The sequence below is a fragment of the Lipophrys pholis genome (assembly GCF_963383615.2).
Source record: "Lipophrys pholis genome assembly, chromosome: 3".
Taxonomy (NCBI): Eukaryota; Metazoa; Chordata; class Actinopteri; order Blenniiformes; family Blenniidae; genus Lipophrys; species Lipophrys pholis.
Genome location: NC_137627.1, coordinates 34,516,526 through 34,544,428, shown reverse-complemented (window position 1 = coordinate 34,544,428; position 27,903 = coordinate 34,516,526). Strand labels below are relative to the sequence as shown.

Genomic DNA, 27,903 nt, shown 5'->3' with positions numbered 1-27,903 from the left:
TTTAAATAAATGAAATGAAATGAGATGTACAGTGTTTGTAAACAAGTGTGTAAACGAGGAGGAAGGAATCTAAACTCCACACTGAAAGTCGGGAATTTTCATTGTCATTTATTTATTTTCCACAATTTCACTAATACAACTAATGATTTTGACTTGTGCAAGAATTATGTGAAATTACATATTTAAAAAGAGCTTGGAGCCTCTCATGCCGGTCCAACACACCACCACCCAATCAGACTGGGGATCTGTTGCTGTGAGGTGGGAGAGTTTACCACTGCTCCACTGCTGCTGGAATCCATATTTCTTCCAAAATTGATGAGACGCTTATGTGATGGTTATGGTCTTTTAATTTACGCTGAACTTTCATTTCAATATTTATTCTGAACATGCTCCAAAATCAAACATCAAAATCAATCAAAGATATTTCACCAATGAAACAGTGAATAGGTACTATAATAAGTAGTATTCTGTGCAAAACCATTGTGTGTATATATATATCTAAATATAGATATATATATATAGTATTATAATCATGTATTTTCAAAAATGAGATGTTTTAGTCTGTGAGAGGTTGAGGACAGTAGTGGAGTGAGAAGCGGCTCAGAGGGGGGGACGCACGCCCTTCAGCCGCCGCGGACGTGCGCGCGCCGCTGGAGGCAGTCGAGTCTCGTGGAGAGAGAGAGAGAGAGAGAGAGAGAGAGAGAGAGAGAGAGAGAGAGAGAGAGAGAGAGAGAGAGAGAGAGAGAGAGAGAGAGAGAGAGAGAGAGAGAGAGAGAGAGAGAGAGAGAGAGAGAGAGAGAGAGAGAGAGAGAGAGAGAGAGAGAATCATATGTGAGTCCAGTCTGCACAGATACAACACGCCGCCAAAGTATGTCTGCGGCTGCCGGGGCGGGTCGACGCGGCCAGCGGCTTCACTCAGGTGAATGAGAAGAGCTCCGCCGCAGCTTCTCTCCTCCTCCTCCTCCTCTTTTCTTTCCTCCTCGCTGAGAGGAGACCCGACGAGGCGGCAGCGGCTCCTCGGTACCCGCTTCCCCCGGGACTCAGCAGCCTGGCAGGCAGCTGTTCCATTCAAACTACCGGACCACACTGACGTGACGCTCCGCGGACGAACCATGGCAAAGGAGGCGCGAGTCAAAGGTAAGGGTAAGGGCACGCTGGTGGGGGTGGGGGGTTAGGTCTCGCGCTAACAGGTAGAAAGAAACCTGCGTCTCTGGCGCGTGCTGCGCCGTGCGCGGATGGAGTCTGTCGGAATGTCAGTGAGTCGTGTGTGTGTGTGTGTGTGTGTGTGTGTGTGTGTGTGTGTGTGTGTGTGTGTGTGTGTGTGTGTGTGTGTGTGTGTGTGTGTGTGTGACTCAGGGTTTTGTGACGCCGCAGGGTCACAGCACGGGGGAAGAGTCGGTCAGGTGAGCAGTAGGAGACCTGCAGACACCCAAACTGCCTGTCTGAGCACTGACCTGCACGAGGAGCTATTTCTGTCACGCTTCTGGAAATTCAGGATGTGATCAGATAATAATAAATATAGATTCATTTTTATCTCGTTGGTTTTCATGCAGAGTGTGGGGAGATGACACTGCAGCCTCTCGGTCTCACACCGAGTGGAACTGAATGCTGGACTAGAGAGTGTCTGTGTCTGCTGGGGTCCGCTCATCCACCCAGAGACTCGGCTGCATGTCTGTGGATCATAAAACATCCGAACACAGGGAGAACATGAGAGTCTCGTGTTGAGATGACGGCACTAACCACTGTGGAACCTCAGTGCACAGAACCTCCCACTCACACCTTTAGTGAACTACATTTCACCTAATGACTGTAGAACGAAACTGGACTGGCCAGTGAAGGATCACACACATGGAGAACATGCAAACTGGAAGAGCTTCAAGGTGGAGGAACTCTTCAACCAGAGTGAAGAGTAAATCCTCAAGAAGGGGATCTAACCTTTGCGTCACTCATTCTGAGCTGCGATTGCAAACCACTTCACCACATTGAGGCTTGCTGTTTGGATAATTAAAAGTCACTCACTCCTCTCCTGCTGGTTAGATGCTTTTAATTTGAAATGTATAGTAAATCTAATCTGCATCTATGGTTCGTTGAAATTGATTTATATTCCATCAACAATAAATTCAGTTATGAAAATATTTTTCTAAACTTAATGATCAGCTCTACACTTTTTTCTTTTTTTTAAAATCCAAAACTAAAAGAGAAAAAACTCCTTTTGGGAAAAGGCATCGTCTCTCAGGCCTCATAAACAAGTGTTTACACGACACCGGTGTTCGGAACCACTGCATCTTTAAACACTGCAACCCCCCCACTTGGAAAATAGTACCATCTGCTCATGCACCATTAAACAAACATGGCGGCCCCCATAGTGGCGTGACTCGCAGTCATTATTCTAGTTTTCTGGTCCATATCGGTACTTGAATAGTTAACTCTAATATCATGTGATTCTTCATCAGTCCATACAGATGTCGGGTTCCCCTGATTTTATTAACGTTTCTAGCGTATTCTCCTCTGTACACATGTTATTTGTGGTTTCATTACAAAAACAAGCGATGGCGCCCTCCGGTGGCCCGGCATGCTAACTACATCGTTGTCAGTGTGTCTGCTGCTATAGTGTAAACATTTATTTTTAATGGATTATGTGTTGTCTCATGAAACGTTTTCATCTAAACGGAGCCCCAGACTCTTAAGAGTTTGCTCTCTGGCGCCCCCCAAAGGGAGCCCCACGCCACGCTGTGAAACCCACTGACCCAGGCAGTGAAATGAATCGCCAGGAGAGGTGAAAAGCAATAACAGAGAGTTCAGTCGGTTGCTAATAACAGCAGGCATCTTCTCCTGCAGCTCATTTGATTGCTAAACTGGATCGGTGCAATATGACGGGACGTCTTCATGGCAGAATCCGCTGAAGCCTTTCAGGTCTTGACATGTTTGAAGGTTCATTAAAAATACTCACTGACCACTTGTTTGCTTTATGGTATCTCAGCAGAAAGCAAGGGCTTCCGGACTATTTTTCACTACATGTGTGCTGGCATCACTGTAGTACTGCTACGAGTCCAATTTCTCTCTTGTTCCTCGCATGTCAGTTTTAATGAGGAACATTTTTGAATGATTTTCCTGATTAAACTCCATCAGAAGTTCAAGTGTCACAGCCTATCAAGTGGCTGTGCTTCCGTTATACATGCTTGCAGCTGCAGGGTGACACTGCTGTCTGTATAGTGACCCTTTTTGGTGTGCATCTGCTCTGCTGAAGTGCCTTACAGCAAACGTCTTCCCCCTCCTGCAGCTGCAGGCTCGCCGTTCAGAGCCTGGCCTCCGCGCTCTGACCTTTCCCACAGTGCGAGAGCAGCCTGCAGGGATCAATGAAATAACAGATCATTTTGACTCTAAGTGGTCACAGAAAGCGTCAGGGGGGGGGGGGGGGGGGGGTTATGCAGTGCGGCTCGGGCTTTGAATCGCTGCTGCCCGAGATTTAACGCAATATCCTCACCAGATATCAGGCCGCAGAGGAACGTCACCATTTTGACAGCGAGCTGATTCCAACTAAATGCACGGCTGAGATCAGGAGTTGCATTAACCTGTAGAAATATGATTATTTTTCCCCAAAAAAATGTTCTTACATTCAGAAAAAAGCTTGTTGGATACAATTTTCTGTATCTGGTAGTTTCCATGTGTGTCATGCTTCCAGGGAATAAATCAGCCCAGCTGAGTTTTATTTCTGTTCACAAGTCTTAAGAAAAAGCAGTTACATGAAGCTATAGGGCTGGGCGATATATCGAATATACTCGATGTATCGCGGCTTGTTCTCTGCATGATAGCTTTTAGTTTGAGGGCATTCAACTGCTGGCTGCAGCCGGAAGCTCTCAGAGACAAAACGAGCGCACCTCCAGACATCCTGTCCTCCGGCCAGAGCTACGTCATACACCTTAGCTTAGCAGAATCCTATTAGCGGGTAGCGGAATGTGCAAACAGACACACTTAGGAGGAAGAAGACAAGTTAATTCCAAAGAAAACGAGCAGGGATCCATGGTATGGCGGCAGTTTGGATTCCAGAAGGAAGATGTTGAACAAACAGCTAAATATGCCGCCGCAGTGTTGCCATAAAACGAAGCAGCACAACGAATTTATATCACCGTTTAAAAATCCTCCACTGGAAAATGAAGAGTGTCTGTCTGAAACATCAACATCTCCTGCCGGTTCCACAACAATTGGCATTTTCCCTTTCCATATCAATACCATATAACAAAATGAGTCCAAAACACGAGGTGACAACTTGGCGGTAACAGAGAGCAGAAGACATGGTCCCTGTTAGTCTGGTGGAAAAGTCCGCATTCAGAAAACTCATCAACTTCATCACTTATATTCTGCAGAGAAACCTGACCTGGTGCTTATTCAAGTGAGAGAAGAAAATAAAAAATTTGCATTTTATGATTGTGCTGTTTATTAAATACAAGATTTACGTTATGATTTCCTGCTTATTGCGTCCGAGTTAAATATTAGCTTATGTTGATGTAGTGTGAAGAAGAATGTTTTAATCATACTAGTGTGGTTGATGCATCACAAGTGTTGATTTCAGACTAAGTCAAAATATCAAGATTTATATTGTATATTTTGAAATGGCCTAAGAATATCGAGATATTGATAAAAGGCCATATCGCCCAGCCCTATAAAGCCGTTTGTGGCTCCTCAGTTTGAAACCTGAAAAAGTCCTTTAAATGAAACCACTTGAGCTGAACTAGGTTTTCTATCTGGAAGAGATTTTCTCTTCCGTTCAGCCTCCGCCTCTTTATTGCCTTTATTACTCTTCACTTTGTTGTGAGTGTTTGATAAATGATGAATATAAAAGTAGTGGATGACAGTAATGTCCTTGTGCTTTGACATTTGCTCTTCCGACTCACGGTGCTCTTTCTCTTGCCTTGGATTTAGACGAGCTGTGACTAAGCGGTGTGTTTTCTTTCTTCTCTTCCATAATCTGCTGTTTCCACCAGGACCGTTTGTTGACTTTTTCTTGACTTCTGCCCACCAGGTATGAAATCGTTTAGGCTGCGAATTGAAATGTTTCAATGAGTTAAAAAAAGAACACATTCTTGTGTTTATTTTAATTAATGATACGCTCCTCAGCGATTCATGATATTAAATGCGGTGTTCCCCAAGGCTCGATTTTAGGTCTCTTTCTTTTTAACTTGTATATGCTTCATCAGGGGACATGGCATTGATTTTCACAGCTATGCTGACGACACCCGGCTGTACATTACAGTGACTCCTGAAGGCATGCGGCCAGTTGATGAACTTTTTAATTGTATTTTAGATCTTGAATTATGGACGACAGAAAGCTTCCTTCAGCTCATTGACGGCAAAACTGAAGTTTCAGTTATTGGCTGAGAGAGAGAAGCAAATTACAGGCACTGTCTTGTAAAACACCAGATCAGGTAAAGAACCCGGGACCAGAAAGCGGGAGCACATTACACTGGTTCTAAAGGCATTGCAGTGGCTCCTCGTGTCTTTTAGGAATGGATTATTAGATTCTTTTAATGGTTTTTTAAATGTCTTAATAGTCTTGCGCCTTCTCATCTCACAGATTAACTTTTATCTCATGAACCATGGTGACTCCTCAGGTCCTCCAGCATCGTCCTTTTAATCATTCCCACCATTAATCCAAGAAACTCTGGTGAGGCTGCTTTCCATCACGAGGTGAGAAACCTCATTTATGGACCAGCCTGCCGGAGAACCTGAGGGCTGCAGTGAATGTTCATGTTTTTAAAAGTAGGCTCAGGACCTTCCTTTTTAATAAGGCTTTTAGCTGATGTCATCTTTTTTACCTGATTTAGGATTATAGAAATGTTATTTATTCATATGCTTTTCTTTGATATGTATATTCAATGGCAGGAGGTGGGTGGATGGGGGGGCTTTACCTCTGTTTTTATTTAGATTTTAGCCTGTAAAGCACTTTGTGCTGCATGTTTTGTACGTGCTATATCGATAAAGTTTGTTTGATTCACATATTTCTGTCATATTTAATATTGTCAATCTGAAATGTTTAGAGACTGAATTTACAGTGCCTGGAAACAGTTCAGAGTTCAGCTAGTCTTTTTTGATTGACATATTATGCACGTTGACACCCATTAAGGTGAAATTTGTGATTCATTGCACAGCGCTGGTGTTCCAGATTCAATCTGATAGAATAATAGCTATTATTGTAATATAAGAGTGAAAGCGGGGGGGAATTTCATGAAAACAACAAACCTTCAATCAGTGTGCTACTTTACTTGACTGATTGTCACATTGCAACTTGCACTGCAGAAATCTGCCTTTCAACCATACTGTTACTACCTGCTGTGAAATAAATGTTCTGATTTCAGTGTGAGAGTAGTGACAGCTCAGCTTTACTTTGATTTTAAGATAACTTCATTTGATGTGTTTTGGTCCAGCCTACTGGTGAAGTAGCTTTAATTACTTGGCAGGGGAGTGATTTTTTTTCTCCAGTCTGTATTAATGACCTGTAGGAATTGAGATGCGCTGACCAGAGAAATTACGTTGACACCATGAGTGTGAAAATCGCCATTTGTTTGACTTCTTAAAGGAGTCATATCGTCCAGCGTTTCAACTCTTCCTCCTGGTCTGGTCGGTCCAGAAACCTTCTATTCAAAGTTTCTAGCTTCTCCTTGATTTTCCTAATTTGAATATTGGATCATAGGAGCTGCATTCAGAATCTGCTGTGTCAGTGTGAGCTGGACTGGCTCCGCCCGCACATGCCCATCTTGGGAAAAGGAGGAGGTACTTCCTCTGGTGGTGCCATGTGCCAGAGTAGAGCCGCCTAATTGTGGGAGGAGTCAAAGAGAGGGCCTACCTTGATTGGGATTGGCTAAACCCCCGATGACACTATATAGGGTTTGATTTCTGATTGGCTGGTTGGAGCAACACACTTTTTAAAAGCTGAAACAAGCCAGGGACAGAGAGGACAGACTGTCTTCACTTCTGGGGAGTCAGTCCAGGTATGGGGACGATTAGTACTGTTGGAAAACCTTTAGGAAGTGGATTTTGCATCATGTGACCCCTTTAAAGTTATGTAACATAATTTAAAAGTTTTGCATTAAAAGAAAATATGTCGTGACCATTCTAGTGGGATGCAACAATGAATAAACTTTTATGAAAAACTGACTTCATAAACACAATTTAACATGAGAGTAATGGGAGATGCAAAAGGATTTGAACAGACAGCAGATTGAGCATGAAGCAATCAATAATTCAGTAATGAGGAAAATAAATCAACCAAGCTTCTTTGAGTTATGAGACCGAGGCAGAGATTTCTGGGTCACTGTTTGTGAAGTTTACTTCGGATGTGTCTTTTTACTGTACTGAATGAGAGTGGATGAAACAGGAGCCGCCTCTCTGCTCACCAGGAGTTTGTCTTCTGTAAATCAAATGCTTCTATTTTTAGTCGACAATCTCACAAGAGAAATTGGCTGCTCTGGATCCATGGAAAAACATTTTTTTTTTTTTTTAATCTCAACAGCTGCAGCTGGAAATCGTCTCCAGTAAATCTTAATTATTCTTGCTTTGAGGCACCCCGTAAAATTCACTTGCTAATGAAAGCGTCAGGGTGAGGCCTTTTATTGCTCCTGTCGAGCTTTATATAACCAGGCGGACTCGCCAATGCACTGGCGGCAGATTGACGGCGGCGAGCAGTTTGAGAGGTGCTGGTTGTTGGTGCCGCCGAATAGCAAGCATGCAGCGGACGTGTTTCATGTAACGTGTGAAGTCCAACAGTTCTTTTTGAAACGTTGTTCTTTTGGGTCCATAAAACATGGCCAGCTCTCACGCTGTAATTTCTCCACTATCACTTGTGTACGCAGATCTAATCTTTGTCATTTTCAATTATACGAGCACTTCGGGGGATCCAACATTGTCTGAGTTTTTGCTCTTGACTCACTTGAAAGCAAACTCTCGGTTCTAATCCATGAAATAAAGGCAGGATCTGGATTTGCTGTATATTTTCTCGTTAAAGTAAGCAGCCAAATGTTGATGATATCAACTTTTAATTTCACGTCCAGATTGACTGACAGTCCAGCAAAACGGAGCAGTTTTAATTATCCTGGAAGATAATTTGAGCAGAGTAATGAGGATTAAGAAATTACAGCTTCCATCATCAAAATAAAGACGGTGTGACTCAAATCAAGGCATTATAATGAATTACCCATAGATGTGATGGGTCTAATACGTACAGCTTTTACAATCCTGTATATAAAGATTTTACCAACCAGACTTCTGCTTTTAAAGAAGAAACCTCCACTAAGAAGCCCGACATCAACCAAACCTCACCACTTTCCTTGAGAATGTACATGTAGCTTTTATCTTTTAGTCGATAATGCTTCAGACTCACCTGGCTTTCCTTGGATTTAAAAATACAACAGTTTGATGTGTTTTATCGGATCTGCAAGTGAAGTACCTTCAATCGCTGTTAGGATGGAGATCAATTTTAGCCCTCCCTGTGATGGAATTAATTCAGTGCGAGAAGGGATGTTTGGAATAGCTGATTGGGGTGTAGATGCCTGGCTGCTTCTCCTGGCACATCACAACCTGCGTGGATTTTATTTCATGTCAGAAACTGGCAGAAAACTGGTGTTTCTGTTGGTTATGCAAATTTCAAGGCTGCCTTTAAAAAAAAAAAAAAAAACAGTCACTCTTGCCATGTTGAGGTTTTCAAACACGCTTTATTTCTTACATGTCGGTTCACTGACATTTAATGAAACCATTTAAGCAGCTGCTGAGGAAACTCAAAGCGTGAACGACTGAGTTCGACGCCTGTTTGTGTGTCCTGAGCTGCAAGCCTGAGGCCAGACAGGTATTCTGGAGCTAAATCTCTCCTCGGACATTTTGCTTCTCTAATCACCCTTGAACATCTTTGTTGTCTCCTCTGGCGGAGTCAGAACTGATCCCCACCGCCAGTCCTCCTTTTGACGTCAGCGAGCGTTTCAGGTGGGAGGGTGAGATTCGGCTCCTCGGAGCATTCTCTCTGTCCTTGCAGATATTGGCTCAGTCTGAAGGCATTTCTTTTCAGTTGCCGTCCAAATAAATGAGCAGCCTACCTGCGGTTTTGCTGAGGCTCAGTGTGGAGCTAAAAATAGATCAGCGGGATGCTGATGAAGAGTCTCTGGCTGTCTGATGTTTCACCGGTTCTCCCCAAAACTTTTGTTTTTCTGCAACAATTTCTGCACGAGGGATTTGACGCTGCCAGCGACTCTGGTCGCTCGCTTATAAATATGATAGATACTTCATGAAGCATTTGATCTTGGAGCATCTTGCTGAGTGCTGCAGCTTCGTCACGGTCGTCGTTTCGCCAGACTTATTTAACAAACAGTGTTCCCTGAATTCTACAGAGGCGTGCGCTAATGCATTCAGCCCGTGACCTCTGTCATTGTATTTGATCATACAAAACGGTGTTAATTCAGATTTAATAGCTGTTGGTAACCGGGAGGCACATGGCAGCCAGGCCGCTGCGATTCCAGGGCAGAGACGAGGAGGCGACGGGGGACGAAGAGAGAGAGAGACGACTCGACTGTGTCACCATCAGAAGCCTCGGTGTCTCCAGTGACCAAAACAGGCGGAAACAGTGTTTTCAGTTTGGTCTTTTAGGGTGTGTTCACATCCCTGTTTGGTCTGGATGGAGTTTCCTTCACGGAAAAACCGTTTCGTTAGGTGACGACAACACAAACTGTGAACCGGAGCAAACAAGAGATGTCTGGTCCCTTTAAATACCTCGGTCTCAGCTCCTTTATGTCTCATGTCCACTGCACAAAAAGTGCCGGTACGGAGCAGTACGGAGCAGTACGGCAAAGCCTAACCAGAGCCAAATCTGCTGTTTGTTTCCTCCACAGAAAGTAGGTTAAAATGTAGGCGGGGTTTAGAGCTCCGCAGATATGTGATGTTGCATCAGTAATCTCAGCTGGGGCGGCAGATCTGGACCTTATGAATCCTCTGTTGTTGTTTACATCCTCCGCTTTTAACTCGTTGTTTAGTTAACTTTTTTTAGAACCACAGAGCTGCAGCTGCAACTTCCGTGTTGGTTCCGAGAGAGCGAACACCGGCCGGCCCCAGTGACGTCGCCCCGGAGAAGTGACAAAGCCGGTTGGCGCCGGTCGGCAACTTCCACATTAGGGCCGAGAGAGCGGACGCCATGCGAGGACCTACACTGGGGTTTGGAGCAGTGGACGAGGTCCGAGTCCGATCGCCGCGTTGCATCACGCCGCGTCTCGAGCCGCTGGCCGGCGCACCGTAGCTCCATGTCTGCACACACTGTCAGGTTCTGGAACTCCGGCGTCGGGGAACCGGAGCTCCGGAGCTGCCCAGTGTGTGCGGACACGCAGTGGTTGGCGCAATGAAGCACCTGCCAGCAATGCGACATGACGCCGAGCGGACTCAATAAGTGCACCGGAGCTGCTCTGAGCCGGCCGACGGACGTCCGCGGCTGCGTAGGAGCTCTGATCCCAGTTCGGTTATGGCCGTAGCTTCCGCTCCAGAGTTCCTGTCTCTGTCCCTGCCTCACTTCTGCTCTTTCGGGACCAACGTGAAAGTTGTGCCGTTAAAAAAAAAAAGAAATGTGCAAAGCTGACTATGTTAACAACAGAAGATTCAATCAGCCGACATATTAAACCATTGAGGGCGTGTCTTAAATCATTGACCAATCAGCAGACGGCTCCTCAAAACCAGACCCGTTCAATTGTCCTGAGTACCCTAACGTAAGGGCGATGGAAAAGCATCCACCTTTGGAGTGGTTATTTTGGTACCATCAACAATTCTTGCCGTGGAAACCGAACCATACCGGACCATACCGTTCCATTCATGCACTTTATGTGTGGTGGAAATGGGGCTTTGAAGCAATCTTTCTAGTTGGTGGAGCGAAAGGACGTGACGTAGTCCGCAATGCATTCTGGGTAGTAAACAAGCAAAGCTAACCGTGCAAATCAGACATTCTTCTTCACTTCCTCTCTGGTCAGTGTTTGTTTCAGCGACAGCTCCCCCAAACCAGCAGCTGGTGTACCTGCAGGACGTTTTCCAGGCGGTTTGATCCGGTCTCTAAAGTGAATGTGAACGACACCTGAACCAAATGAAGGGGGGAACATTCTTGGCTCCGCCCCCTCCAAAGTAAAGTGAGTCCCGGACTATTCTGATGTGAGAAGTCGGTTAGAGGAACACTTCAGACTTCTGAAGAAGGTTTTACTGACGTCATAAAGTACGATTACTCTTTTTGATGCAACAGCGTCGGCAAATTCAGCTTGTTTGGCGCCAGCTGCGTTCTGCCAGAAAGAGAACAATGTTTTCAACAAGTTCAAACATTTTTATTTTTTGTGTTTCTGCGAGTTCGTGATTGAAGCAACTGTCAGAGTGGCTCCAGCTGAATCCTCAAGTGGCTTTTAAAAACTGCCCATTTAAGAGATGAAATAATGACTTTATTAAAGGCCAAAATGCCCATGAGAAAATGAATCGGCACTCATTTAGAATTTCAGGCTTCTTTTGAGTTATTTTTAAGGTGGTAAATTATTCAGCAGTTACAGCCTCTCAATTATAAAGATTTAATTTCTTTTTTTTTATTGTGTGAGAGTAAAGTTATTCGTACTGGTGTGTCATTGGGTTAAATACCCTCCTTAAATACTGTATGTGCGACTTGGTTTCAACAGAGTCTTTCAGGTATTTGACGTTGTTGAAGCCAAATACTTGATTCTAATAATACATGAAATAATTTTGGTTATCATTAATTGCTATATTTAATTTGATAGATGATGATTTATGTGTTGTTTTGAGTTAGTGATCTGCAGACGCTGGTGTGATATTGGCAGTTGAATTATCAGCTCCACCTCCATTTTCGTACTCAGCTGACTGCAGCACCTGTGCTGTATAAAGTGGTGACGGTGTTTAGTTTGTGTCTCCAGTCAGGTAGGCAGCCATAGAGTTTCAAACCGCTCACAAACCGCTTTCAAAGAGTGATCTGGTCACTCAGCTCCTGGGTGTCTAATGGTCATTCCATCCGTCTGCCAATACCCCTCCACTGCAATAAGAAACTTGATTTGAGTTGGAAAATAAATTTGAAATAAACAAAATGAAATCGCAAAATTGTCAGCATTTCTTTAGACTGTGCGGAATCTTGCAAACTCTGCATGAAGGATTGGGTAGCACAAGAGTAAGTCTAACCTTTAAAACAAAATAATAAGTTTTGCTCTTTTAAACAGGAACTTTGTTGACATCAACCGACAATTAGAAACTATTTGACCGAATAATTACAAGGCCAATCAATAAAAAAAAAAGTTTGCTGTAACGCCAGACCATATCGATAATCGCTTCACAACAGTTTAAATTTCTATATATTTTTTTTTTACACTTCAAGCTTACAAAGATTACAGTCGGCTTTGTAAAGAGACTCACAAACATGCTGCTCACAATCTGCCGCCACCTGAAAGAAAATGACCAGTAGTTCTGGGTGAAACCAAAAGGAGAGCTAAAACTAGACTCAAATTGGATTCACCAGCTACATGGACACATTTTCTCTCGTAGCATCACATTTATTTGTGTGGACACATGCTGTTTCTCCCATCTTTGCAAAAAGTAGAATACAAGTGGTATAAAGTAATTTTGGCTTTTGATAATCTGCACATGGCAGCGGATTCATTTTTATCGATATTTTATGGGTCAAAGGGTAAAAGAAACTTTGCTGCAATAGGACTTTCTTTTGCGTGCGGACTATTCTAACATATAATTTGATTAAATGGGTCATACTAGCGTCTTTGTGTGATCCATATTTAAGCTGATGTTCTTCGTACCTGCAGTGGGACAGTCGATATAGTTATTTATATCCAGGCGGTTGTAGACGGAGAAATATGGCCTTTTTCAATCATTTGGAGGAAGTGTCATGTGTTTATATAAATGTCTCACGTATTACACTTTGGTGATTTCATCTGCTGTGATACGCAAAAGGCACAAGGTATAGAAGTAAAACACTGAGTGTGATTACCCTGTAACCACGAGTTTCACTTTAAGAGGCTGGAGTAAATGGTGGAAAAACTGTAGTGCAAGTCTTCAGCTAGACATTAAAGTATCTTCAATGTGAAAAGTATTATGGTTAGATCAAACAAAACTTTTCATCAGGAGAGCACTGCCTACGTCCCGAGTTAATGTGGAAAAACACACTTCTGTGAATGAACTGTGTTGTAGCTGTCTGTTTAACATCGTTACCATAGTAACTGAGTTTGTCAGCCAGTTTGTTTAGGCCTGAGATGATAATCAATAAATCAATCAGTTTCTATTATTTAATGTTATTCATAGTTTTTTGTGTGTGATTTTATATTTGAGTGGTTAATTTCTTAAGAGACTGGGTCTATTTTATAGTTTCTGGTTGTGATTTTTTTTTTATTCAAGGGCAGTTTTTGGTTTGTTTTATTAATTTAAATGATTTAAAAGTCCTTGAAATACCATGGTAAAAACATGAGAAATAAAAGTAGTGCATTCAAAAGAGTATACTTGCATTATTATGATATATTATTACATTTGTGGTTAATTTCGTCTTAAGTTTTTTTTTTTTTTGCAATAATATCGTTTATCGGCAATCATGTGTAGAACAATATATCGTCCAGCAAAATTAGTTATCGTCACAGGCCTACCATAGTCTGCTTGGCTTGGTTTGGTTTGGTTTGGCACAGTCCATGGAGTCTTGCATTACAAGTTTTCCTCACAAGAGGGTGTATTGAGTCACTGAAAGAGGCAGTGGCAGCCATAGTTCAGACAACCATGTTGTGCTTCTACACACCCTTTACCAACTGGACCCACTCTGAACTACAAAACCAACGGGATGAGTCAAACATCCTTGAAGCCCGGCGAAGGACAGACTGGCAGTAAAGTGACTCAACATAGCCACAAAATCTATTTAGATTTCACATAGTGCCCCGGGAATATTGAGCGCCTCGTCCTCAGCAGTCATATTCAGGCTGGACATGTAGGCGGCGGTCTCTCCAGTCTCTCCACAGTCGTGGTAATTATCACCGTCTTAGTGGAGCGGTCCATTAACAGTCAATGTGAGTGTTCGTCTGCATAGCAGCAGAAGATAAATACCATCCAGGAAGGTGACCGACTCAAATTTTTTGAGAGGATCAATCTCTTTTCTGTCTCTCCCGGAGTGCATCGATTTTTTAACTTTGTGCTGGAATGAGGTTTAATTAAATTATAGAGAAAGCTATTAATAGCTGCTTCCCTCTCACAAAGGACCAGGCAAATTTTTCTTTATTGTTTACTGTCGAATGTTCACTGAGGCAAGACATGAATAGACTGGCCGCCCGGCTTTTCTCTTCTTGTTATTTTTCAGTGTACTATCGCATCTCAGCTCTTGAGTGATTTTTCACCTTTGCTTGGTCATATTGCATGTTGCAGGCTCTCATTTCCTCTCCTGCCTTCATGCTCAGAAGAAAAACATTATTAGATTTCCTCTTGACAGTGTGGATCTCACACTCTGATGCTCTGATTTGCCCAATATTAATTCAGAAATGGTTTGTACCGTCGGAAAGCTCCGGGTCTGCATTATCATCACACATCGCTGCTCTTTTGGGTAAAGTTAGTTCCGTAGAGTCCCTTGAAAACCGAATGCTGCTAATTATAAAATGAGGAGACGTGTCAGATAGAAAGGTGAATCGCAGGTCTCTTTTCGATTATAGAATTCTCACCCGCCCCATGGAAAAGTGACCCACTCCCATTAAGTCATTTAAAAATGCATAAACACTTTATGCAAACATACATAAATCAAAGGCATCAATGAAAATAACAAATGTATTTATAAATACATGGTACAGTGAAAAACATAATCTGTATTGCATAGTATTTTACCACCTTACATACATACTCAGAAAATAGATGATATAACATTAAAATAAGCTTGGGTCAAATAGTTTAACTCATAACTGCTTAACACCTCCTCTCAGAGATGGGTAAACTATGCAACTCATATCCCTTCTGATCTAATATCTAATGTGTAGCTGATGTATAATTTAGTTATACAAATAATAAATGCATAAAGATAATAATAATGTACCTTTCACATGTGTAATCTAAATAATACACCTTTAGCATTGTTTAGTCTTGAAAATTGATTTTAGGAATTATTAATACAATTTTAAGTTTTTATTGCTATTTTGTATCCAGAGATTTGTAAACTTAATTTCTGTGTTTGTGGCAGGATTTAGTTGTGCCTTATTTTGAAATTGTACATATAAAAGGAAAGATGAAATAATACACAAAAGCAGTGGCTTATGATGTATAACCAGGAATATTTATATAAAATATGTAATATATAAGTTTCATATTAGGGGTCAAAATTCTATGGGGGGGGGGGGGTTCTATACTAGAAAACTGACCAGGGGGAAATTCCTTTGTGTCGGTGGCGACTGAGCAAAAGCAGATTATGTCTGTGATGAAGAGCGATTTCTCAGGAGGAGTCGTCCTCAATTCTCTGGGTTTCATCATCACCCTCCAAACCCACAGCCCCTTAATGGATGCCTTCCTCACTTTCGCATTCACATGATTTCATATTTCAAACATTAATGCTTACATTTATGCATACACACTCACACGTACATACATAATACATACTACATGTCCAGGATATGAGCCTCATGGTAGAGAGAGCGGGGTTCTCAGAGTGGACACTTTCTTCCTATCACATTCTTTTATCAAACACTAATCTGTGGGTTTTCACGCCTGTTTTCAAACTGGCACTTCACATGCTAAATGAATTGCACTTCACTCTGAATGTGGCGCTTGCTTTTATTTAGGATAGTAAGAAATGTTTTCAATCAGTTCTACAGTGACTGTAAAGCAGAATATTGGATGACGAAAACATAAATCCACCACCGAGGTGTGTGCTGGGCCGTACAAGAATGATTCCCATATATTTGTAATATTTGTATAATGCACGCAGCAATATCTCATAGGCGGAGTACGAAAATATTCTACTCAAGTAAAAGTACAATTACTCAGATACAATTTTACTCAAGTTCAAGTAAGATTACCAGGCTAAAAATGTACTAAAGTAAAAGTAAAATGGAGTTAATTCAAAATGTACTCTGAGTAAAAGTTACTTACTTACTTTTTGGACAAGGGGAGAATGGTATCTCAGAGACAACAGGAAAGAAAATCTGGAAGTGGTTGTTCTTAATGAAAGGAACAGCTTTTCAAAGTAAATTGCAATGGCAGTAAAACTGTACATCTAGTACTCAGAATGTTTGACGGTCACAAGCTGTGACTTTCCCTGAAGAACCCAAAGACCCTGACCTCAAGTGTCTGGTATCAACTCCATGTTTTTAAGACTAAACTATGGTATTTGATATGAAACCCTGTCAGATAATAGTGCAGTGATTTCAAGGACTGAACTGTCGTTCTGCGAAGCACCATGGGAGTTCGGGTTGTTGGGCTTTTAAATGCCATTAATTCAGGTTGTATCAGTCTTGTAGTGTTGTTAGTGATTGTGTTTTCTTGTGGTTTTGTGGTTTAGTGAGTCTAGTTAGTTGGTTGGTTGGTTGGTTTAGAAATTAGAATGTTTCAACCGTGAGTGAAAAGTGTTTAATCTCGTCCTGCCATGTTGGTCCAACTTGGTAATGTCAAAATAAAAGCCTCTGCCATTAACAGTCGGCATAAAAGGAAGGTCCTCCATGTTGCTTGACACATAAATATATATCCAGAGCGCAATTCTCTTAAATCATCAATTTATTGATCAAATTTGTACTCAGTAACGGATACGACTGCAAATGTAGCGTAATCCACTACTTTTATAAAACTTGACTTAATTACAGTGACGTGAGTAATTGTAATTTGTTTCTTTCCACCTCTGCTACACAACAATGCAAAGAATGGTGGGGGTCTTTGGTCGTTTCCTTAACAGATATGTCCAAGACGGCGTGAGAGAAACATTATTCCAGGAACACTGGATTCTTCAAGAAGGTTGAGAAGATGAGGATCTCCAAACACCCAATGACAGCAATGCAAATGAAATATAATGAGGGTGAAAGATCATATGACCACAACAATTATCAAGTATATGTGAAAAATCCAGATTAGGGAATAATTGCTGAATATTAATTCAGTGATAAGCATGTCAGTCACATGGTCAAAGATGCAGCAGCTTGTTAATTTATTGCTGACGAGCTCGTATCAATACCATACAATGATGTTCACTTAAAAAGAAAAGGCTGCAGAAATGCTCAGACGTAGTAACTTTAAAGGGTTTCAGATTTAATTTGTTGATAAATGTAGTAGAATGTTCATTAAATGGGCAGATTTTCAATAAGCACTGAATTTTCTTTAACACTAAAACAAAAAACCTTCATTTGAGTTGCTGATATTTTAGGCTTTAACGCTACCGTTGTATTTTTGCTGCTCGGTTGGGATTCAATTGGTGTGCTCCCTGACGTAAAACGACTCTGACACCCCTGAACTAAAATATTCACAGTTGTAGACACAAAACACTTCTGTGTGTCTTAGTCTGATGTTGGCCTTGTCTGCAGGCTGACGTGTGTGTGTGTGTGTGTGTGTGTGTGTGTGTGTGTGTGTGTGTGTGTGTGTGTGTGTGTGTGTGTGTGTGTGTGTGTGTGTGTGTGTGTGTGTGTGTGTGTGTGTGTGTGTGTGTGTGTGTGTGTCTTGTTCGCTCTTTGATGGACTAGTGACCTGTCTGCAGTGAATCCTGGCTTCTTCTCCCTCAGTCAGCTGGGATCAGCTCTCACCCTGCTGCCTCCCCGAATTCTATAAAAGATGCTTCCAGATTTCTTCATGTACTTTTCAAGGTAAATGTAGGAAGCAAGGGCATTCTAAATGTGCAACTGTCCAGAATCAAAAGAAATCTAAAGCCTCACAAAGAGGTTTCTTCTCGATGTTGAAGGAAGCAGTCATCCTGAACACAAGGGTAAGAAAGCACTCGGCACATCTTTTGATTAGTGACTCCAAGGCCTCGTTCACACTGCAGGGAAATTAGACCCAATTCAGATTTTGTAATCACGGGTGGTTCATATCAACCTGCCTTGTGGTCGTATGAAAGCGCCAACTCCGATGTTTTCACACCAGGCCCAGGCCTCGTTCATATGTGGAACCAATTCTGATATTTTTCTACCTGCAACTGCTTCGTCATCGACGTGTGACTGACGTCCAACAGTGCCGGAGGAAGTGGCTCCGCCAGAATAAAAGCTGTTAAAAGCTGTGCTCACTTCTTCCCTCATTCTTCTTCTTTCTCTTGTCATGTTGTCTAGACGTTGTCGCTCGTATTTAATAACGACTTGAAAATGAATCTACACAGGCTGACCAGCGTTGCCAGATATGGCAGAATCCCCCAATTGGGGAGCCAAGCTCTTTTACCTTTTTTTTTTTTTTTTTTTTGTGCATTTGTGCGTTTATGGCTTGTTCTTTATTACACATATGATAGTTTTAGGGTTTTAACCTGATTTCTAGACAGGCTGAGATTTAAGAGGGTTTTTATTGAGGTCTTTGGGTTTTATGATGTTTAGGCTGGAAACGGTGAGTCACATCTGGCAACCGTGGCGCTGACCGGCGTGTCATGCATAAACGGCGTGCTCGGCGTGACTTCATGTCGTCTTCTGCGCTCTGGGCCTGAAAACATGCGGTCCGATCACGTTCACATGGCAGGTTGAGTTTGAAATGATCACGCCAAAAAATCAGATCCCAGCAAAATTCGGAATTCAGCTTGAAGACGTGCGGTGTGGGCGGAGCCTAATGATTTCAACTACTGTACTGGACCAATTATTCTCCCATCATTCCCTCGACCTTTTCCTTTCTCTGGTAGCTTGTTTCTATTAATCCAGAGCCCCTGACTAATGCACACATTCCTTCTAACCATAAGAGAAGATGGATGAGGCTTCCAGTGCAGTGAAGTGTCTGCTCATGGAACAGAGGAAGAGATATGTATAGACTTTCACGTGTGGGTGACTGTAGAATAATGCAGAACGAGGAGAACGATTTGTTAGCCTGTGTGACTCCTCCTTTTACAGCTTCTTTGTATTTTCTAATTTTTCATTAGTGTGAACTCTATACCGTCTAAGAGCTGAACAAAAGGTGAGAAAACGAGCTTTCTCAAACTGTGAAAAGATGGGTAACATTGCATTGTGGGAGGAGTGGTGTAAAGTAAACAGAGATATTTCATCAAGCAGCAATTATTTGTTTAGAGTGAACAAAAACCACGCAGTTGCTTTTATTTTTTAATGCAACACCTCCTGGGCATTGGCAGACATAGATACTGTACATGGGCTTGATATTTAACTTGAGATGATTTATAAACAGCATTGTACAAGCTGATAGTTACTTCTATGTAGAAATGTTCCTCTGCTAGTTACGGGGACTAAAAAAAGGAATTGATTGTTTGACAGAGTAACTTTAAATTGTCTCCCTAAATAGACTGGAGATGAATTAATATTCCCAGAGGGAAATTCTTTACACACAGAATAGTGATTGACACTAAATAGAATAAAATATTAGAATATTAGATAAGTACGAAAGCGTATTGCATTCAAATGAAACTACGTATTTTTTTCTGAATTAATGAGACAATTATCTCAATCATGTGAAAGAAAATTCATTATATGAAAAATTCAGCTCTGTTTTTCTGAATTCATGAGATAATTGTTTTCTGAAAAAATTTAAATTGGTTCAGTTTTTCTGAATTTATGAGATAACTATCTCATCATTATGAGATAACTACCTCATAAAAACAGCCTTTTTTTTCAGAAAACAGAGCCATAATATTTTTACAATTTTCTTTTCTCTCATAGTTTTGACATAATTATCTATCTATATTCAGAAAAATTTCAATTTTTTTCATGTGAGTGCAATATGCTTCCGTAGATAACGTAGATAACGTGTGTGTGTGTGTGTGTATATATATATATATATATATATATATATATGCGCATACACACACACACACACAGAGTTGATGGATAAATAAATGCAATATGTGCATAGAGAAGAGCCTGACACTGAATAAAAGACTATTTACAGAGTTACAGAGAAAATGACTGGTGAATTTAATCAGCTAAAGTTCCATCAGTCAGTGCAGGAAGATGCTCTATTATCTACATTTATGAACTAATGAGAAGAAAATTAGCAACTAAACAGCTGAGATAAATATCCAAACTGCAGACAGCTCTTAAATGGGTGAGCAAATATTTATTTGAGGCTGCAAAATGATCACAAATACTGTGAAGACGATCTAAGATTACTTTTGGTTCCAGTCAGACGTCTGTCATGTTGCTGTCAGGAGGTCTGAGTCCATTCAGGACTTATGATCCAGGCAGTTGAGTTTTGAAATGTGTGGAGGTTTTTAATTTTTGGGGGGGAAAGGCCATAGAAAAGGGAGTTGCAGTCCAGATGTGAGGTGACGAGGGGAAGAAGCAGGATTTAGGTGCTGTTGGTTCTGAGGGAGGGACGGAGGTGGTGGACGTTTCACTGCAGGAAGAAAGCTGAGCGGCTGATGTTATTGAAGTGAGATTCTTCTTCTTCTTGCTGCTTAATGGTGGATGGTACTCAACATTAGGGTGCAATTGAAGTGAGATTGAAATGTTAAGGAGCTTTTGAGGATGACAGAGAGACTCTTAACCTGGGGGTGGGAGAGATGATAGAGTTTTCAATTGTGATGGTTATAATGTCGGTTTTTGAGAGAGTAGATTTAGTGCTGATGAGCAGGGCCTCCGTTCTATCGTAGTTTGAGTTCAGTGAATTGTGAGAGTTAGACATTTACTGTCCTTCCTTCCATTCACAAAGGGTAATGAGAGGGGGGCAGGAGGAGGGTCAAGTGGAGAGGTAGAGCTGGGTGTCATCTACACAACAGTGGAAGTGGATGTTGTATTTTCGAAAGATATTGCTGAGGGAGAGAAGGAGGAGACCTGGGACAGAACTCTGTGGAACACCTGAAGTGACGGTGGATGGCTGGGATGTCAGTGGGTGGAGTTGGATGAATTGGCTGTGCTGAGGACAGAAACCAGACTGGAACTGCTCATACAGCTTATTGTTGGTTCGATGTGTGTGGATCTGGGATGCAACAGTGTTTTCAAGAACGTTGGACATGGGACGAAGGTTGTTGAAATCGTTGGGAGCTGTTGAGCTGGTTGGAATGGAGTAAGAACAGTTCCAGTGGAGAGGAAGGAGTGGATAAGGAAAAACTGACCACTGCCCCTCCATCCCACCTGGTCTCACCTCTGCTCTGCCCTTCCTGCCCTTTTCACCCAGTGTGTCACAAGAAAGGCAGATTTCTGCTTCTGCACACAGTCCATACGCATCCCCTGTTTTGGGTCTCTTCAGGATTACGTTCCCTGAAAGTCAGCTCCTCGGAAATTGTAATAGCACGTCCTCTGTGTACGTAGTACTGCTCTTTCTGATTTCTCTAAGATATATTTTCTCTTCAGCTGCTCTACATCGCTGTTACTGCAATATTGATTTTATAAGCAAACTGATTTGTTACTGTTTTCAGCAGTGAAACGTTTGAATTCACATTTATGAAGTAAATGCTTATTCATGCATCCTCTGAGAAATGATGCCTCACTGAAAAGCCACCTGTCATATTGTTGAGCTGCAATTAAAACCAGGTGCATGACGAACCCCCAGATGCTCTTAATGCATCGCCAGCCCCTCGCCAAACTCGAGCATTTAATGAAGCACAGTTTAAATACTCTGTATGAATGTATTATTTAAGCATTTCTCTTTGCCCTTGAGTGCTTCAGGTTATGGCGCTAAATTTCTAAGATAATAGCTGCGAGTGGTTATCGTCATTTAAATAGCCGCTTTTAAAAATGCACTGTGGTGGCTGTTATCTGGTTCACCTTTATTGTTGATCTTTTTTTGCTTACATTTTTTTTTCTTATTGTTTCAAAAGCATTAATTAAATTTCCCGTCCTCCCCACTCGCTCCTCGGCCAGTTGTCCAGTCTGGGGCTGGATGCCGTCCTCCTTGTAGGAGCTTTGGCAGACCTGCTCAGGGATGTGAGACGGACAAGACAGAAAGATGAATGTGTTTCATTATTAATATTTCAGGAGCAGCACCTTAACTATTTCTTACTTCTATCCCAGAGTTCGTATCGTTTAATCTCCAATTCCGCAGCATCTTCAACAGATGCTTTTCAATGGAGGAATAAAAGGGCCTACAGATAATTTGTCTTTACTGGAGATTTAGTTGTGTGCCAGGACGAAATCTGTATTTCTCTCTTGAGTACATACAAATAATACTTAAGAAAGGTCAACTAGTCTAAAAATAAAAAGGATACTCTCAGAAAAGGGTTAACATTTTGTCATTGTTGTGATGAATTGTGTTAAATGTTCAGACTGGCTTCTATTGCAGCATCTCCAGGTAAACTGTATCAAATAGGCAGCAGTGTTTCCAGCATCGTTGGCAGCAGGACTCGTCGTTTCCTGCAGGTTAATGTCCAAATGCTTGAGTTGAATGTGGGTGTGCTTTGCTTCGGTAAGAAAAAACATCAATCTCTCTGCTGTGCTGGAGGAACGGTTTGCTCATCGGCTTGTGGAAGCTGTGGGGAGGAACCAGCGGTCTTGGCAGGAAATTGGCTATGAAGGTTGAAGAGCAGGAGCGCAGTACTGTGAGCCAGCTCACCATTAACCAGTCCTTCTGTTGCAGCCTACATTTGACCTTGTTTTCAGTTTCTCCACCAAAAGACAGACAAACCTGTGTTGCGAGAGAACATATCTTCAGTTTCCCGTCGAGCACCGGCCATGGCGAAGGGGACTGTCACCTGACAAGTCTGTACCTCCGACTAGTGGCAGACGACTGCTTGACAGTTTAATTTGCCTTGTACATAAACAAAACTCTAGTTGGCGTAAACGAGTCCTCTGTCACATCTTGAATCTCTTGTTCAACATTTCAGAGCAGTTGTACTATTGTCAACCAAATGTTTTGAAGAAATGACTTGGAAGGCAGAGACATAATTGGTTAGCAATGCCATTGTTAAACTCTACCTGTTTATCTAACCTTTTCAGAAAAACACACCATAACTCAATTTGAATAATGATGATAGAATTTAAATAATCTCTTATTCGACCTAAAAACTGTATCTTGACCCCTATTTTCGTTGAAGCATGAGTTGCATGTTTTTTTTATTGTACATCAGTCCATAATCAAACTTTTTGTTGGCTTTTGCGAGCATAAACTGACAAAAATTACATGAACACTATTCAAACTATGGTATATGTGATGCGTTTCAAAATAGGAGATTTTGTGACCATTAGATTGGCGTGCTGTTTTAAAAATATATCAGTCAATGATTACAGCTGGCTTTGAGTAAAAAAGCAAATCCTTGTCATGGAGCACATGCTTCCCTGCCAGTTTAGCCTCTGAAGTAAAAGCAGGTAGCGTCTGTCAGAAGAGTCAATTGAAAAGTGAAAGCTGCAGGATTGTAGGTTCCCTCTTGCAACAGGCTGAGTTGAACTCCATCTTTAAGCTGCTTAGAGCACAGCACAATACCAGGGGGGTTTCGTCAGATTGGGAAATTCTACCAAGAATCTTTATAATTCCTTAAAGAGCAAAGAGAGCGAGAGAGAGAGACCCTTGCTTGTCTTCATTTCATCATCCTCGGCTGTGGCTGGCTCTTACAATGGATTTTTCAGTTTAAAAGCTGAAAAATCCATTGAAAAAGCTATCCAGATATGGAAAACCAGAAAAGTAAATCATTTGAAGGTGTTTAATGGTGATCAACATCCGGCAGGCATGGCTGAAGAACTGCTTTGTTTCATTATTCACTGTTCCTGTAGCTCTATCTATTGAAATGTAGCTTTGTACCTGTAAAATGATGCACTGTTTGTCATGAAAAGGTCCTGTCTGCTGTCTCCTGTTGAACACATGGTGCATATTAGATTTATTTGGGTTCTTTGATAACGGCTGCTTCCTGTGGCTGGAAAATATCGATTCGAGTTGCTTTAGAGCAGTGGGAGAAATAAGCTTTTTGGCTGAATTGCTCCTGTCTGACTGAGCTCATCATTCCATACGCTTAACAGTGAAAGTAAAAAAATCAGACATGTCCTATGACACTGTATGAAAAATGGCAATACACTGTATGTATGGTAGAGTCAGGCAGTCATTATGCAAGTGACAGATGGGGGTATAACCTGTGAACGCTGTGGGGCTGCTTTAGTAATGGCTGTTGTCAGACAACAGTCTCGACCAGCTTCTGTGCAAATGGATAATGGAAAGAAAGAGATGAAAGAAGCTTGAGATGAATGACCAGCAGCCCTGTGTTGCTCTGATGTAAAGCATTTTAGATATCTAGACTCAAGCTTCCTTTGAACACAGATGAGTGAAGTGCTCCTCTCCCTCTCTCCTTGTTATTTCCAGTAAGTTGCACATTCAATATAAATAAAAGAAGCTGTTTTGGTTTTGTGTCCTTTGGGTTTGCAGGAAAAAGCAGTTTGGCCAGCGGGCCTGTTGCTGTTTTTTGGTCAGTAAAGTTGAGTGTGAATTAATGAGAAGTAACAGAAGATTTTGGCATCGACTTTGTAAACTGCAGATTTCTATAGTATTTAATAATGTTTTCGTAATACTCTGCTAATCCTAGACTCACCTATTAATGTAGCAGAAAGCATTTTCTTGGCTCATTACACTAACTGGGAAATGAGTGTCATAATTTCTTCCAACAAATGTGTTTGTTTCTCTTTCTCTCCAGTTATGGCCCATATTTTCAAGACTACAAGTTGCACCAGAGCCGATGTAGCATACATGACACTGGTGTTCACAATGAATATATTGATCTAGTACAGTAGAGTCTGTACTTTCAAATCTGGCCATAGTGCTTTCACTCCACGATTTACAGCTTACAGTGCCAAGCAAACCCAGTAATACCACTGATGACCCAGAGGGGCAGTGTTGTGCAGTGAATGGACACATGGCAACATATAACTTGGAAGACAACAAAAAGGACGATGTCTTGTAGGACAGATAATACAAATGTGTTTTTGGATATAAGCATGTCTAGAACATGACGTCACCTGGACATCGAGACAAAGAAGCTTCAGATAAATCATTTTTTTACTATAATAAATGTCTCCACTAGCAACAAATTAAAAATATTTAAATTTGATCTGTGGGGGATAAAGGCACAAATACTTATTTTAGCAGTTATGAACCTGTTTTATTGATATTTGGTCTACATTTGTTGTCCCACATTAAACTAACAATGTCCACTGCCCTCTAAAGGATGTATTGATTAACAACCACGACAACGTAAAGGATGCAGGAGAGTGTGAAGACAATGATGCACGATGCTGTTTGAAAAACATGTCCAAATTTATGTACATAAATGAAGCATATTTGGCCCTTTAGCCTTCTTTGTTTTCACTATTTATGCTTTTCTCCAGTCCCCCCCAAGCTTCTCTGACATGCTGAACTCTTGTTCTGCTGCTGTTTCTGTTTTCTAGGATTAATACATTTCTACTTTTGTTTTAAATTCTGCTTTGGAGTGTCTTTCTTTGGCAACAGTTGTTGTACTGTTAGCAGCGTGCTGATGTCATACAGTGCCATCTAGTGGTCCCACATGTTATGACCAAGTGCATTTTGATAAATAAATCAATTCTGATTTAAGTTGCATGACCTGTTAAACCACTTAAAAAATAATAAAAAAAAGTGTCCGGAAAATAAATATGGTATTTGCAGTTCAACAGAACTTCAGAATGTTCTGACGCCAACATTCGCTCTTCAGAATGAATGACGCCATGACCCTCACAAAGCCAAATCAGTTTATTTATAAAGCACCATTCATAAAGCAGGGTACTTTATAGTGCTTTACGGCGTCTTAGAAATCAAATATTGAGAAAAAACAGCTGAATGAAAATACAACCAAAAGACAAGAACATTTAGTCTTGGTAAATGATTTAAAATTAGATTGCATTAACAAGGCATTAATTAAATCAATCTAACCATAAGTGGAGCATTTACTGTATTGAGATTTGCTGTAATGGACACAGTTTTAAGCTCCAGTTTAAACAAGTGGATCCAGAGATGTGGAGCACTGAGTTGTTTCAGCTGCCTTGGTCTTGTTCCTGGTAATGATGAGCGACGCTGCTCCAGATGACCCTGGGTTTGTTTGAATCTTATTATTCAAGTAAACTGGAGTGATAAGACCTGAGGCCATTTGGTGCTTTAAAAGCAAGTAACAGGAAAAAAAAGAAAGAAAATCTATCCTTCAACACACATGAAACCACTTCATCACAGTTTATGCAATGTGATTCACTTTGTCACTGAATGCAGAGTTAAGCTGCTGCAGGCTGATTGATTTTTATTTCTAATTAGACCAATGAAGACACTTTAACAAAAACACTGTTTGCAAGGAAAAATTGATCGCTGCTGTGTTTTTAAGATGGTCGTATTCTGATATGGTAATTCTCCATATATGGATGTTGAAACCAAGGATTAAGTCTTCAAGATTTGTGGCTTGATTTTCAATGTTTTCAATGCCATTTTTATCCAATATAATGGTTTCTTGTCATATGGTAACACCACATATAGAGTTGTGATTCATCAGCATATTTGATGTTGTAATAGATTGTAATTTTAAGGTAGTATTTACTCCTCTTATTTTTGTAATGTTCATTTACTTTTGCCCAATGAATGAAAGTGTGCGGTTTTAACATGAGCTGCAATCGATGAATAGTAATGGTTCACTGTCGATACCTTTATAATTTTATCACAAACATGGCAACTCATTTTTGCTCATGAATGACTGAAATTTTCAGGACAATTATTGCTTGATAACATGCACATGTTAGGATAAATTGGAAAAAAAAAATTCCTGAATTTCAGTAGACATATTTGGTTTTTGATTATTTAATAAAATGTAACACAAAAGACTATTGCAATAATAATCAAGTTTACTTTTAATTGAAAGCAAAAGCCTTTCTACTGTTGTGGATCAGGAATATATTTCTACTGCAACGCTGTGAAGACACAGGAGTGTATGCATCCTGTACTTAACACAGTTTGTTGACAAGGGAACTGTAAGCGTGGCTATTTTTTAGCGTTTATTGACAGTGTGATTTTGTTTGTTTTTAAAAACGCCACCGTAAGCATCCACAAAGTGTTTATTTATTTTTAAGTGCTGTGAATAATTAAACAGCACTGAGAGTTAGGACTACGATCTAATTACAGCAAGAATGACCTCCAATACTCAAAGTAATGCCTTTTTTTTTTTTTTAACCTCGATTGTGCAAAAATAGTGTGACGTGAATAAAGAGTGTGATGCTTGAAGCTCCCAGGAAGCTGAACAAACATGCAGTTCCTGAAGACGAGGAGCATGACCTGCCATTGCCTGTCGATCCCCCTGATGCTCTTTATCATAATCTGTTTACTTTTTTAAAACCCCCAATCTGTTGGAATAGAGTGTACAGTAACTGCCCTGCAGGGAAATGGAGGAATCCTTGCCATTACCCAGTGGGAAGGGCAGGCAGGCGGGTAGATTTCTTAAGCCTATTAAGACGTTCAGTGTGCATCCGTTCAGCAGGAAAGTGAAGCGGTGCAACATCCAGAGACGATATATTCGATACGTGTCTGTGCCAGCGGTGGATCCATTAAATAAAAACAATACTTCATGAACAGGAGAGCCTCATAAGGTGACTGACGAGGCACATGCAGAGATCTGCCTGGGCTGGCGGCTGTTGAGGCTGGTGGCGCAGTGCGCTGGATCTTAAACACTTTGATTTTTCAAAACGCTTCCCTTCTTGTGCCGAGGCACCTCAGCTCCTCTAAATGTGCTTCCTGTGTCCACAGCAGCTTCTCTCCCCAAATAAAGAAAAGAAAATCAGACCACCAGGTAGAAAATACAGAAACGGAAGAGAAAGGGATGACAAACAAGAAAACATTGGCATCCACGCAGTGTTTTTTTTTTTT

The 27,903-nt window shown here is 41.2% G+C and overlaps 1 protein-coding gene across 1 annotated transcript in view; it reads left to right on the top strand.

The window, feature by feature from the left end:
• The first annotated feature begins 740 nt into the window (after nt 1-740).
• The window catches only part of pitpnm3 (PITPNM family member 3), a 131,753-nt gene continuing 104,590 nt past the window's right edge, over nt 741-27,903 (top strand). The window contains exon 1 of the mRNA XM_080460449.1: nt 741-1,137. Coding sequence (XP_080316575.1) covers nt 924-1,137 — 214 coding nt within the window. The 5' untranslated portion in view covers nt 741-923. The remainder of the gene's footprint in view (nt 1,138-27,903) is intronic.